A 15,531-nucleotide genomic window follows, 5' to 3' on the forward strand; every position below is an offset into this window, starting at 1 on the left:
CTTACCTTCAGACAGATGCAAAAGAATTATTTCAATGATAGACTATGTTATGAAAACACAGAAAATATATCTCAGAACCTTCTTACTCAGTTGATAAAAGCCCATACAAAAGCTGCTTCCTATAAAGCACTAATTATTAAAACACAGATTCTAAGGTCAAATTAAAAGACTTCAGCTGAAATGTCTTCCTTCTTGTGCTAGAGGAACCACACTGTAGGAAACCAAACAAACAACTGGACAGACTACATGTGTCTTCTAAAATATATTTCACTTACAACAGGCACTATTTTTAGTTCCAGCTAGGTCTCATCTGTGACACTCTGATGTTCAGATTGAAAACATACTTTCAAGTATGCCTAATCACACAGGTCTTTGCACCACAAATTGCCTGAGCCAATTCACAGCAAAGGCGGTGGAGAAATTGACAATCATCTAAATAAACAACAGCAAACTTTTGCAAAAATGTCATCAAATGTTAATTTCAATTCTTTTGAACTGTCCTGCTTCAGCCAACACTGCAATGGCAGTGGGCAGAGGAAGCAGTCGTTAAAACAGTTAAGCCAGAATTTCCGTCTTAGAAGGCTGATCTCACCCAGTGCTGAGCACCTCCTGAATTAATTTCTCCTCTTGCTGATACTCAGCTGGTTTCAATAGACAAAATACTCTCTTGCTGGTTACCGTTCTGGGAACACCAACTGCTCTCAGATCTGTTTTGAATACTAATACAAAAACTCAATTCTGATGTCATATGCCACCTGTGCGGATGCTGAGAGATGCTTTGGATATTAACATGAAAGAGTGTGAAGTGTTAGATAAGTGAAAATGAGATATGAGTGGGCAATCTCATGTTAGCAAGATAGATCAACGTTAGGCTGTAAAGAATGCTTTAGAGAAAACAGAGAAAGGAGAAAAGGAGTAAATCTAATGGCCTGCCTCATAGTCTAGTTCATGCCATATTTGAACCCACAGTATTGCATTGCCATCAGTACATTACTCTGCTAATACGCACACTAGAGGACGCTCTGAGCAAAATAAAAGGAGATCTCAACCAAGATAAAAGGACTTCAAAAGCCATGGATAGCTGGGCTAAGCAAAATACAACATCCAATCAATCAGTGAAGAATAGGGTAGGAGATAATAGCAACTCCACACTCAGAGAGCAAGTGCTCATGATACAAGCAAGTGTGGCTTGGAATATAGACAAGGCATCTGAATGCTACTGAGTCCAAATCAAGAAGTCTCTTCAGTCAAAGCGGGAGTTCTGTTGCCTGTGACACCTGTGCCAAGATGAAACAGAACTCCTAATGAACATTACTGAAGGGACAGTTGGACAAAAGCTCCTCTGAGTGGGTGTATGTCTTCTCTTGCATGTCATTTTCATGTTGAACTTACCCTGCTGTGACATTTCCGCCTGTGGTTGGTGTGGATCTGGACATTTAATGAAGTTCTTATCTCTGACTTTGGATGCCAGCTGAAAATTTAGTAAGATATCAGTTGGCTGTGTTTCCTGGTACTTGCCTAATATGCCTCTTGCTTTGTGCATCTGTGCTATTTGCAAGTACTCAGTTCCACTCACTCTCCCCTCTGTGTATGTGGGAAAGAAAATTAGGCTTTGAGCATTAATTTCTAACATACCCACTTTTTCCCAGCTGCATTTATCTATTCCCCCAAGGCATATCCTGCAGCGCAGCATGCGAGACTGATCTGCTCTTCAGCAGTTCTTGTTAGCTCTACAGATGTTCTCTTTGACCCAAAGTCAAGACAGCATTCAGGCCACACAGATCAGTAAGTTTACGACAATTCCACTGGAGAATGAGAAGCAGACCTGGGAAACTTAAGGTAAAATTTCACTAGCTAATACTTTATTAGGCTTTCCATGGTTCTAAGCCATTTTGTATGACATGTAATTTACCCACAGAGAAGCTACCTTATTTGCTTCAGGGCTCACTATTTAGGTACCTGTCTTGAAGTGACCAGAGTTTAGAGGAGGCTTCAAAGTGGTCTGTGAAACATATACATAGAAACCAGACAGGTTTCCTGCTGAAAGCTTTAATTTTTCTAGGAGACAGCATTTGGTATAAGAGATGTTTGTGTAAAACCAGAAGTGTATCATGTCATAATTAACAACCAGAAGACATGAAGTGTCTGTAAGATGAGCAATGGTATCAGTCAAGCTTGAGAGGCCACACTTTGGAACCTGGGATATTTGAAAACTAGGCAACAGCCACAACTTACCATCCTATATCCTGGTAAGTCATTTACCAGCCCAAGATGCAATTTTCTAAGAGCTTCAAACTAGTACTTGCTAACACTGATACAGCAGCAATGTCAATACTCTGCACCAGAAGGCAGTACACCAAATTCTTCACAGCAAATGGACTAAATTAACAGTTGCAAAAAAAACCCGAAAAACCTCCTTCCTCTCTATCCCACCTGCAGTTCTTCCTATAACAACTGTAGGAAGTTAGGAAATAACTGTAGGACTGTTTAGAAAGACAATTAAAATCACTTATATTTGGTCCTATCTTTACATAATTAAACATTATCCTATGCTTTTCTTGCCAATTACCATCTTTGTCTGTAGTCCTATGGATAAATTACTTCCAACACATTTCTGAGTATAAAATGTACATTGAACTTTGCAAAAAACACACTACACACTACCAGTTTTACAGACTTCATATACAAATTCTGTATGAGATACCTTTAGATACCAAGCCTGTGTTGACAGAACAAGTAAGTATTACAAAATGGTTTTGGCTGGAAGACACTTTCAAAGACATATAGCCCAATTCTCCCCACCACAAGCAGGGACGCCCTTCCACTAGTCTTGGCTGATCAGAACTCTATCTGCCTGATTCTGAATACTTCCAAACATATCCACCTCTCTGAGTAACCTGTTTACTGTCTCACAGTCCCATCATAAAAACAGTTTTTACATCCAATCTAAATATACCCCCTTTGAGTTTAAAAACTGTTGCCCTTTATCCTGTTACTACAGGCTGTGGTGAAATGTCCTCTCTCCATCTTTCTCATAAGCACCCTTTAGGTTCTGAAAGGGCCCCTTTCACCTGCGGTCTCCCTAGAGCCTTTTCCCTTCCAGTCTGAACAACCCCAACTCCCTCAGCTTGTCCTCTCAGGAGAGGTGCTTCATCCCTTGCTCCAACAGGTCCCCATCTTCTTACAGAGGACTCCAGAGCTAGATGCAGTACTCCACACAGGGTCTCATGAGAGAAGCAAGGAAAATAACCTCCCTCAATATGCTTTTGATGCAGCCCAGGGTGCAGTTAGACTTCTGAGCTGTGAGTGCACATTGCCGACCCACATTCAATTTTTCATCCACTAGCACTCCCACCTCCATCTCCACAAGGCTGACCTCAATCACCTTTGCCTCAACTCAAACGCAGCACCTTCCACTTGGCCTTGTTGAACTTGGGCCTCACTTTTTGAGCCTGTCAGGGTCCCTCTGGATGGCATTCCTTCCCTCTGGTAACCAATTGCACCGCTCAGCTTGATGTTTTTGCTTTCCACACACTCAATCCCACTATTTAATTGATGAAAATACTACACAGTACTGGTCCCAGACCTCTGAGGGACACCACCTGTTCCTGGTTTCCACTTGGACACTGAGTTGTTGACTGTAACTCGTTGGATGAAGCTATCTTTACCTAGTGTTCTCATCTAGTCTTGCATACAAAGAATTTGTAACAGAAATGTATGACAGGAACCAGTACCTGTGGGCCTGCTCTCTGCTCTGTCACACTCTCCTGTGACACTAAGTACCCAGTATATACACCAAAAGAAATTAACCTAACAATGACCATTATATTTCACTACCAAATGCAAAGGATTGAAAACAGACACCCATAAAAAACTTTCTCTTAGACCACCCAGATATGAATTTCCTGGCTCTGATCCATTTCACCAAAAGTGCCTAGCTAAGAAAGATAAAAATGGAAACCATTCTTAAGAAGGCCAGATACATGATTTGGCTTAGTGGAAGGTAATGAAAGGTATGTTCAAGCTCTGGCTCCTGCAATCCAAGTCCTTAAAAAACCACCAGGAAATACAGAAAATTGGTTAAGCTATTTTCCCCAGTATCTGAAAATCACTTCTACTGGTTTTGCTAGGAAGAATACATTCAAATCTAAAGGCCTTCACAGGAGGAGACTGGGTGTCTAATGGAAAAAGCCTAGGAAGCTAAAATGCTTATGTACCTGCTTTCTTCTATTTTCCTTTGGATTTTTTTTTTTTTTTTTTACACATTACTATGAGAATCCTTACCGTTCATGTTTCTGATCTTTTCCTTGCATGCTGATCCACTTCTGCCTCAGCAATCCCTGCTGTTCAGGGACTTAGAACCTGAAGTTCTGAGTAGCACAGTATTTTCTAAAAAGTGTACTTCTAAAAGTGTTGTTTACAAGGTATCATCACCAACCTGTTCCATGAATGGCAAAAGCAATTGTGAGACATAATGGCTAGAAGTAAATAAAATCCCCCCTGATTTCCACACATCTTGGAGAAGCATATGTTTCATTTGTTTTATTTACTAGACAAGAAGCAGCAGGTTATTTTATTAAAATAAAACTGTATTAAAAAAATTGAAATGCATACATTCAAACCACTCAAGCACATTCATCACTTAATACAGGAACTAAAATTGGAGCTGTTCAATGAAGCAGAGAAAGGCCAGCAGAGTGTTTGGGACACTGGCAGGAAAGCACCTTTTCTTGACAGTTCTGTAAGTCACGTAAGTACATCTTCAGGCACAAATTTGGTTTAGGCATTACCTCAGTCTAACACTAACTCATTACACAACTGCTGCTGTGACAGAACCACTACAATTATTAAACCATGTCTTCTAGCACACAAACAAATACACTGCTTTAAAAAAAGTCACTGGAATAAAAAATATGGATAATGTACAAAAATAGTATAATTTTAATTTGAAATTGTTTGTTCAGTTTTTCTGTTATGTTTCTGAAGTGAATTGTAACCATGTGTCCTGTTGAAGGAAAAGATGGGAGGTAGAAACAGCAACACAAATAGCCTGTGAATCTGCTTTCTTAGATCTTATTTTATATAACTCCAACAACAATATTACTTAAGACTTTCCTTTCTACCATCAATTAAAAGGTACCACTGAATAGAGTACTGACATTTTTTCTCTGACCACTGTCAGATACAGTTTGTCAGTAGAGCTACTCATAGTTGAAAACATACTCAAAATCTAATTTTAACCATCTTATATATGACCAAACCGACAAAAATTATAACAGCAGCCTTACACATGATCACTGGTCAATGTTTAGTCCATTCTTTTAAGCTTGTGACAATTTTTGAAGATATTATAACCTCTGAAAGTTCGAAAGTGATCCACTCTTCCTTGTAAGCACTCGAACTTCAAGATCCAACCAGGTTGTTACTGCTTTGGCAGGATGACCGAACACTGCACTGTTGTCTGAAATACAAAGTCACAGTAGGTAAATGCTTCTTCTGCCAATGCAGAGAGAACTACTTTTCATCGTAAAAGTAGACTATGTAGCTTCCATTTGGGTTATAAACAGGTGTAACTCCTTTCACATGCATAGTAACTCCAACTTCTTCTAACACCACAAAAGTCAGTATCATTACAAGGAGGGCATATACACACAGGGAGTTTTCATTACAGCTTTTGAAAAGCTAGGTGATAGGCTTACTGGCATCGAGAAAAATAACCATATTGCAGAAACAGTAAATTATGGACTTTGGGCTCACAGGCTACAAACAAAAAATTGTGCAGCTTGCTTTTTATGACTTCTACATGACTTTCTCTCAGTTCTGAAATACAGCTATCAGGAACAGAAACCAGTCAGATGGCACTGACTAGGAGCGAACCAAATACTCAAATTATGTAGGGACAGGCAACTTTGATGCTAGCCACATTAAAGGGCAGGGTCTGAGAAACATTTCAATCTCAGCTTTTGTGAGAAGTCCTTGGCCTGCAAGTACCCCTGCATGTAGTTGCACCAGTGCAACTACAGCTGAAGTGAAGCCTTGATGAATTTTCCTCCTCCACCTTATTCACCTGAGCCAATATACTCTGGTCACATATGTACATTCACTGATTTCACTGACATATTTTTTGAGGAAGAAAATTACTCAAAAATATTTACAAAGTTAGAGTTCTACATACAGAACTTAGGAATGTCAGTTTCAGTTTGTGATAGACTAGAAAAAGTGACTGAACTTTATGCCCTTCAACTTGTTACCTATCAAACACATAAATGCCCAAGTGACTCACTGATGAAGTGTATTAAAACACATCTACAGATACCTTACCCAATCTAAACTATCCTACAGTATTCACTTACCACAACTCTCAAAATACAGCATTATTCCTTGTATCAGAGATCTGACAAATACCATTTCTCACAGGCTAATACAGACGTTCAATAAAAAGGCAGGTAGCACCAGCACGTTTCCTCACAGAGCCAAAAAATTTACCTGAGGAGCACTGACAAAAGCTCTGACACCTTACCACAAGCTGATCTTCTTACAGCCACACTGTAAAAAAAATCAGTTCTAACAGGACATTCCTTTTACCATTATAGTACAGATTCTCTCATGGGATGAGATACATGATAGTCATGGGGTTGCACCTTATTGTAATAAAGGTATAGAGCTCGATTTCCAGTTCTGATGAGCTAAAATTCTTCTCAACAGGATAGTTTTCCTAACTAATACTTTTCCTAGCAAGGATAAAAAATGTCTGCTTTATCAGTTTCCATATGAAATTGTCTGCTCTCACCAATTCATTCACTTAATAGGCAATGAGCCCATGTTTTACATGGTAAGTTTTTGTTATAAATGCATTGGCTGCAGTTCTTGTTGCCTTTGACATCTCTACCAATTGTCAGCTACAGACAAGCACCCATAGTCCTGAAAGCATCCCTAACATACCTGCACTTCCTTCTGGGTTCTCTCTTTGTAGCTTGTTCCTGCTTCCAACCCTCGAATGCTGCATTTTTGTACTAGAGCTCTGTTTCCTGATCAGTCAAAGTCTTTCTGTGGATCAGTACTTTGCTTGGAGAATGCTGCCCTTAAAGACCTGCCAACTTGCAGGAGCTTCTTGACTCTCCAGAGCTGTCTCCTTTGAGATGATACCTACTAGTTCATTAATTAAAACTAAGTATGCTCACCTGAACTCCAGCAACCATACTCTTAATTGCCTTACTTGCTCCTCACAGGATGTTGAATGCCACAACTTCATGAGGATTATAGCAACAACTGCCACTAATTATCACCTCACTGAACAACTCTTCTCAGTTAACAGCACATCCTGCTGTGTATCACCCATGACTGACCCAGTCTATGCAGAAATTTCCTTGACAACAACCAGAAATCACTTGGATCACTGTGATCAACAGCATGATCTGTGTTTCCCGACATGTGGCATAAATACCCTGTTCTGTAAGAGTGAGGGCTTTAACCTGACACTGGAAAATGATCTCTTTACAGCAAGAAAGCCACAAAATACTGGCCTAAAGACACCTTACGCAGTTAAAAACCAGTAACTTCCACAGTACACTTAAACTCACTGGCATATCACAGATTAAATGATACATGAAAGAGAAGGAATGGCAAGCAGCCTATCCTTTATCAAAAAAACAGCCCTTGGACATTTTGTTTCAACACTGCAGTCTTTCCTAAAGACTACAGTGAGATTCAGAGGTGACACCACTGGCATGTGTGTTGATCTGGGATGAATACCTCCATGGAAGGAGACAGAGAAATACAGGTGGGCAGAGACTGACAGCACATTTTCTCCTGCCTGGTGAAGTTCCTCCCGTCATAGCAGTCAGATTACAGATCTTGGAAAAGAAAAGCTGTGTCTGTGTAGAGCTTTACTGTTCCACATGCTTTCCCAGCACTAGAACAGACATTTGCAAATGCCCATTTGAGATGTTCAGCTGCGGCTTGGATATATGCTGTCACTGATAGTAGTGTACCAGCTGCAGTCTTACTCAGCTTGCTCCTTGTCTGTGTTCCTTAACACGTTTCCACGTGGCATGCAAGAGGTGCTGCCTTCAAGCCCTAGGAAAATGTGCCTCCGAAACAGATCAGTACAAAACCTCCATGATCCGGCCTTCAAAACTCCCACTATAAAATATACTGAAGTACACTACAAGAGAATAGTTTTTAAAAACTCTTTCTGGTTCAATTACACACTTGTACAGAGGCACATACATATACTTTTCTCTTTGCTTCTCTGCAAAACTGCCTCTCTCATTCGTTAACACAGAAGTATAGGACCAATCCCTCATCTGCTTTATCATCATTTAATTGCCTAAACAGGAACATTTTTAGCCTTTCCTGATGTTCCTATGTAAAATTAAAGGAAACTTCCAAAGCCTCTGGAGCTTCAGAATTTCTCACTATTCCAGAGTCCTCATTGTGTTAAGTCATTAACACTTGTGGCTCCTACTTTCTTGATAAAAAATTTCAATCACCACTTCCTGTTTCCAGCTCTTCCAGTGCCTTCAGATCAACTACCTTTCTCAGTACATTGTCACTCAACCCAACCCACTATCTGCAAAGAACATAAACACCTAAGAATTGCAAGTGAAACTATCTTAATATTCATCATTGATGAATATTATGGGCAGTAGATATTTAAGAAAATAAGTGGTTTTTTTAAGAAGTGTTATTTAAGAAAAAGAAGCAATATTAGGACAGAGTGACTTTTCCTCTGGTACATCGTATTTTCTTCTTTCAGCAAACAGTACTTAGGGGACTGAGCTGGAAGAAGCACTTGACAACGAACTGAAAGAATAGCTGGTGTTTATTAAAGGAGAACATTGCAAACATAGTGCCAGCTCTCTTTCACTCCCAATGAAGATTCAAGACAATCACGCAAAGGAACACAAGAGGACACTACTCACTGAAGTATGCCTGCCAGAAACAAAGGCAGATCTCTCAGTATTTAAGCAGCATAATACACTTGGGAACCATTTCCTTTCATGCCAGTATGAAAAAAAGTGCCTGAGGAATATCTAGCACATTTTACACTATTTGTTCAAACTCTGAGTTTGCTGTACAGCTGCGCATCTGTATTAAAAAGTGCAGTCCCATGCTCTGAAAATGTTTTCTGTGGATTAGAGGGAAGAAGCAATACCTATTGTGTTGCCTTCCCTATCCACCCATGATACAACTTCCTAAAGAATGCAAAGGGGAAAGGAAAAAGTCAGTTACCTCTCTCATATGTATAGAGGGAACATTAAAATAACTGTTTCCAATAACCAGGAAGATTCAAAAAGATAATTCAGGCACTCCTAATGAAAAGTGAGTTTTCCAAAGAATAATCGGCAAAAGACTAATCTCAAGAATTTGGGTTGGAATTCTACAAACCTGACCTGGGCATTTATGCTTAAAAACTGTCTGAGGTGAATTTTAAACTAAATACGTCCTTCCTTCAGGCCACTGACTAAACTAGAGATGAGAATCACTGACAACATGTATTGGGTTTGCATGGCCTGGTTTTGGTAGTAGGGGGGCTACAGAGGTGGCTTCTATGAGAAGCTGCTGGAAGCTCCTTCCATGTCTGGCAGAGACAATCCCTGGAGGCTCCAAGGATGGACGTGCTGCTGGCCAAGGCTGGGCCAATTAGAAATTATGGTAATGCCTCTGTGATAACAGATTTAGAAGAATTCGAAACTAAAAGGGATTGTAAAGTTGTAATTGTGACTAGAGAAGAGTGAGTGAGAACATGTGAGGAAAAACTCTGCAGACACCAAGGTCAGTGGAGAAGAAGATGTAGGAGGTGCTTTGGGCACTGGAGCTGAGATTCTTCTGCAGGCTGTGGTGCAGACCATGCTGAGGCAGCTCTGGCCCTGCAGCCCATGGGGATCCATGGGGATGCAGAGATCCACTTGCAGCCACTGGGGGAGGTGCTCACACCAGAGCAGGTGGATGCCTGCAGGATGCTGTGACCCCGTGGGAGATCTGTGGAGAGACAGGCCCTGCTCCCAGGCTGGAGCAGCCTGTCCTTGACAGACTGCACCCCCTAGAAGAGTGACCCACGCTGCAGCAGTTTGAGGGGGACTGGTGCCCATGGGATGGACTCACATTTCAGCAGGTCGCAGGGAACTGTTGCTCTTGAGATGGAGCCACGTTGGAGAAGTTCATGGAGAACTGTCTCCTGTGGGAGGAGCGTCTCCACCGTGCAGCAGAAGAACGACTCCTCTCCCTAAGGAGTGGGATGAACTGACCGTAACCCCCATTCCCTGTCTCCTTGCGCTGCTGGGGTAGGAGGTAGAGGTGCAAAGAGGGAGGTGTGGGGGGAGGGTGTTTTTAGGGTTTATTTTATTCCTCATTATCCTGCTCTGATTTTGTTAGCAATAAATTCAATTAATATCTCTAAGCTGAGCCTGTTTTGCTCGTGACAGTATTTGATGAATGATCTTTCCTGGTCCTTATCTCAACCCAGTCAAAAAAAGCTTATTGATAAGTGGGTTAGACATCCCAACTGTTTTAACATTGTTTTTCCCCTCTTTGTTATAGCCACAAATGAATCTCAAGTATGCCTGTGAAATACAGGTGATAAAAAACATAAGTAAACCTTGTCTAAGGAAAATTCTGCCTAAGAATTCCCTTGTCAATATATTTGAAATGTTTTTCTTTTCCATATTTTTTCATGCACTTTGGACTTCAAACCTATGGGAGAACACAAATCTAACAATTTCAAACTGGTTAATACCATACCTTCTAACAGACTTTTCCTCTTCTACATATTGAAGTGAGCATAATGTTTTTGGTTTGTTTCAGTCTCTTCCACTTGACTCTCCATTGTGCTAAGATCCTAGGTCAGGGTTTCATTTGGATACTCACATATATATTTGTATCTTACTTTGTATCTCATTTATTTGTGTATTACGAAGGATAACACTTCATCAACCATATATAGCTATCCATTTTTTTAACCTTTTCCAAAACTTATTGTAAAACTGAAGCTAGATCTTGGCAATAAAACTTGCAAGAATCGTGTAGAATTTCTCTGCCCTTCTTGAATGGATTTGGTTTCTTGAAGCATTTACTCTGAAATATTTTGATTTACGTAGAAGCATCCTGTAACACACATCTGTGTTATGTGTGCATAGACATACACTGTCCCCGGTACTCATCAGCCTCACTTGCATACTTACTTTCAGAGCGTGCAGGGTGTTGGTCCATTCCATGGAGCCTATCTGAGGTATAGCAGTAAGGAGTATGCTTGTAGCCTTATTTGCATTCCCTTTCAGCGTCTTTAAAACTTTATCCACTGAAACCTAGAAATACAATACAGCTGAGTTGTGTCTGTCAATTTTGATGGCATGCATTGCAAACAAATAAATTTAACTCAGAAGTGTAAAAGTGAAGTCTTTGAATAACACAGACTTTTTAGATAGTACATGTCTGTGTGTGTATGGTTTATACTTGTGTATTGGAAACAAACAGGAGAACTAAAGCATATACATTGCTTTGCACAGAGCTGCAAAAGAAAAAATACCAGACCAATCACAAGAAGACAAGTCATACACAGAATTCACGAGCTTCATACTCACAGACCCCCAGATTCAGACAACAGGAAATGAAAGGTTTGCTAGTAGTGAGGCAGGTTTATGAAAATGAATGAGATAGCAACAATTGACTCTATTCTTACTTTCACAATCATTCATCAAGAATAACTCAGGGATACTAACGTAAGTAAGAACAGATTCAGTACAATATGTTATCTCTTATTAAAACCTACACGTTCTCATCCAAATCCCTCAGGACACACCAGAGGAAAAAAGTTTCACTCACTGCTTCTTCATGCTCCTTCCAGCAGTCATAATCTGTTGCCATGGCAATACTAGCATAACTCATTCCAGCTTCCTTCGCAAGAATCACTTCAGGCACTGTAGTCATGTTGATAACATCAGCTCCCCAGCTGCGAAACATACAGCTTTCTGCTCGAGAGCTGAAACGTGGGCCTTCAATTGTGATCATTGTCCCCTTGGAATGACACTGGAGCCCCAGCTTCTTGGCAGTCTCAATAAGAACCTGCAAAACATGCCAGTGTCAGGGAAAGGAAATAATTCCTCTCATGCACTGCTTTTGCATCCCATCAAAAACCTGCATACAGAAGAAGTTAGCTTTATACAAAGTAGTCATACTTCAAATGGCTACAGCTGTCCAACACCAAAGATCAGTTTTGTTTTCTCACCAACAGGAAAAATCAATAGTCCTATCAACAGGGATGAACTTGAACTCATCTGGTTTTGTTAGTAGCAGTTGGATTACTGCTTTCAATGCAGACCAAGAAGACTGGGAAACAGAATTTTTTTGCACATTTAGACTGTGCCTAGACTGCAAGCAGAATGGTAGAAGCATTCCACTAAGCACTACATTATCACATGGTGGAGCTGAGCTAGTGAGAACAATAGTAAGAAATTTACATTTTGGAAGTTAAACTCTACAAGCACATACTTCAAAGAGTACCCTGGGTATCTGTGTAGGAATTATTACCACATTTTCCCATGCCAGTGGCTGAGCTGTACATATGTACATTGACATATAGCACGTACTTCACATTCGTCTTTATAATTCCAACTAGGACCTCATATATGGCAGAATAATCCTGACTTTCGCTCTTAGTAATTGGCCTGGATAATGCCAGCTGATACAGCTGGAATAAGAGGGTACTGGCCTACGTAAATGGGACTCGGATACCCATCACTGTTCTGAGTAGGAAAGAGAAAGGAACTATGATGACATTTATTTAAAATGGCCATCAACAACAAAGAAAAGCTAGGAAAGAAAATGAAAGCAGCATCAAAAATTGTGGTAGGCCAGGAGGGGTCTTCATAATGCAGCAGCAGTGAAAAACCTAGTCTGACACCATGAGAAGCAACTTCCGAGCATCATGATTTATGCCATGTGGAGCAGCTTCCCTGCAAAACACCGTGAGAAACCTACACTCAACATAAATGGATGCAACAAGCAGCAACAGCTCAAGTGCTTTACATGACCTTGTGGGGTGCCTGGCATGTGGATCAGTGGATTGTGTGGAGCAGTGGATTTTGTGGAGCAGCACAACATAAAGCTGGAGTATCCACATCTGCCACTGCAGATGCATGTGAACAGGTAAGTCTCCACCCCCAGAAGAGGGTGGGTGTGTACATAACTCACATGTGCTCAGGAAGGATACTTTGTGCATGAGACTGCATGAATGTTTGTAGGAGTAAAGCAGAGCTTCTAGGGATTAGCCACAGAAAGATATATAGAAATTTGTAGCTTTTGTTAATTTGATTTTGTGACACTGCCCTTGTCTCCAAATCAGAGAGACATGGATTTGATAGATGCAGCACTTGGTGGATAAGAACTGGCTGGATGGCTGCAGGCAAAGAGTTGCGGTCAACAGCTCCTTGTCTGTGTGGAGACCAGTGACCAGTGGTGTCCCTCAAGGGTCAGTACTGGTGCTGATACTGTTCAACATCTTTGACATGGACAGGACATCCTCAGAAAGTTTGCCACTGACACCAAGCTGTTCAGGACGGTCAACATGCTGCAGGGAAGGGATGGGGCATCCATAGGGACCTGGACACGCTGGAGACGTGGATCTGTGCAAACCCCATGAAGTTCAACAAGGCCAAATGCAAGGTCCTGTACCTAGGTTGTGGCAACACCTGACACACTTACAGGTTGGAAGGAGAAGTGATTGAGAGCAGCCCTGCTGAGAAGGACTTGGCAGGGGTTGATGGTTGATAAAAAACTCAATATGACCCAGCCATATGCACTCACAGCCCAGAAAGGCAATGGGATCCTGGGCTGCATCCAAAGCAGCGTGGGCAGCAGGGTGAGGGAGGGGATTCTGCCCCTCTGCTCCATTCTGGTGAGACCCCACCTGGAACACTGCATCCAGATCTGGGGTCCTTACTGTAAGACAGAGATGGAACTGCTGAAACAAGTCCAGAGGAGGACCATGAAATTGATAAGAGGACTGGAGCACCTCTCCTATGAAGACAGTCTGAGAAAGTTGGGGCTGTTCAGCCTGAAGAGAAGGCTGTGTGGAAAACTCACAGCAACCTGGCTGGGAAGGGTTCTACAGGGAAGGTGGAGAGGGACTCTGTCAGGAACTGTAGTGACAGGACAAGGAGTAACAAGCACAAATTGAAAGAGGGGAAACGTAGGTTAGATATTCGGAACAAATTTTTTAACATGAAGGTGGTGAGACACTGGGACAGGCTGCCCAGGGGGGTTGTGGATGCCACAACACTGGGACTGTTCAAGGCCAGGTTGGATAAGGCCATGAGCAACTTGTTCTAGTGGAAGGTACCCCTGTATGTGGCAGTGGCAGTTGGGACTAGATAATCTTTAAGGTCCTTTACAACCCCTTAATAGTCTGTGCTCTAAGCTGATCTAATATTTTGGTTTATTGAGGCTATTAATTCTGAATATATGTTTAGCTGAATGCCAGTTAATTACATTGTTAATAAATCAATAGATGAATTGACATGACTTAAACCACAGGTGAGCAGTGCCTTTCTGAAATTCTTCACTAAGTTCCAACTTTACTGCTATAAGACATAGTGTTGAGCCTCACTTTCTAAAAGCAGCAATACCCAAAATACCCTATGTTATTTGAAACTTCACAGAGAAAAAGATAAACTCCATTTAGATTCTCATTTAATTTACAGTGCATAATCCAACTAAACCAGAGTATTTTAATGTATTTGCATAAATGCAATATAATATGAAGTTTTCAGATGTTTTGATGCGAAATTCCTTAAACATGTTACATACACAATCTTGGCTTTATTATTATTGCATTTATCTATGAAATTCCTCTGAATTGGGATAAACTGGCCTGAAATTATCCCAGCAATTTTCAGAGATAGTTTTAGGAAAAAATTTAAGCCACTTTTATCTGGTATTTTCAAATGAAGTGAAAACATTCCTTCTCAGCCTCACAAAGAGCCCACATGTTCTTTAAAACATCTGTTAGGCTGATTAGAATGCACAGGCTAATGAGATAATGATCACATGTGAGACTGGGAAGTACCTAAATGTTTTTTTCTCTGTTTGAAAAGGCACATTTCTCTGCTGGTTTTTCAAAAAATGTAAAACCTAAATAACGTTATCTCTTCAGTTAACTATTGAAACAAAACTAGTCTTGGCATATGTTTCCTGCAGTCTCAGGAAACGCCTAATGTATGAGTAGTTACTGTTTTTAAAAAATGACAGTGTGAAGTACCGCCGATCACCAAAGTAATAAAACTTCTTAATCCATTTCTTAATAAACTCCTTGCACATGCTTTGACATGACATCATGGCCACAGTTAGAAAGCAGCTAAATGCCAACTAATCTTTGGTAAGAGCATGTGGCTAGGCTCTTTTTGCAAGAAAAGTGCAAAGTATTTTGCATAATTTGCTGCTCAGTGTAAGAAGGGCAAAAGCCTGCACTTGTGTAATATGCAGTGGTTTGTTTCTTAATGAGACTTTAGTTCACCGTAAAACACCTTGGTTCCC

The 15,531-nt window shown here is 40.8% G+C and overlaps 1 protein-coding gene across 2 annotated transcripts in view; it reads right to left on the reverse strand.

The window, feature by feature from the left end:
• Positions 1-4,529: 4,529 nt before the first annotated feature.
• MTAP (methylthioadenosine phosphorylase) overlaps positions 4,530-15,531 on the reverse strand; it is a 32,630-nt gene continuing 21,628 nt past the window's right edge. The window contains exons 6-8 of one of the 2 annotated variants that reach the window (XM_032095899.1): positions 11,824-12,063; positions 11,184-11,306; positions 4,530-5,461 (exon numbers count right to left, since the gene is read on the reverse strand). In XM_032095899.1, the coding sequence (XP_031951790.1) occupies positions 5,423-5,461; positions 11,184-11,306; positions 11,824-12,063 (402 nt within the window). In that variant the 3' untranslated portion in view covers positions 4,530-5,422. The remainder of the gene's footprint in view (positions 5,462-11,183; positions 11,307-11,823; positions 12,064-15,531) is intronic. The other variant, XM_032095900.1, reaches the window with a different exon arrangement.

Source organism: Corvus moneduloides, chromosome Z (assembly GCF_009650955.1).
Source record: "Corvus moneduloides isolate bCorMon1 chromosome Z, bCorMon1.pri, whole genome shotgun sequence".
Taxonomy (NCBI): domain Eukaryota; kingdom Metazoa; phylum Chordata; class Aves; order Passeriformes; family Corvidae; genus Corvus; species Corvus moneduloides.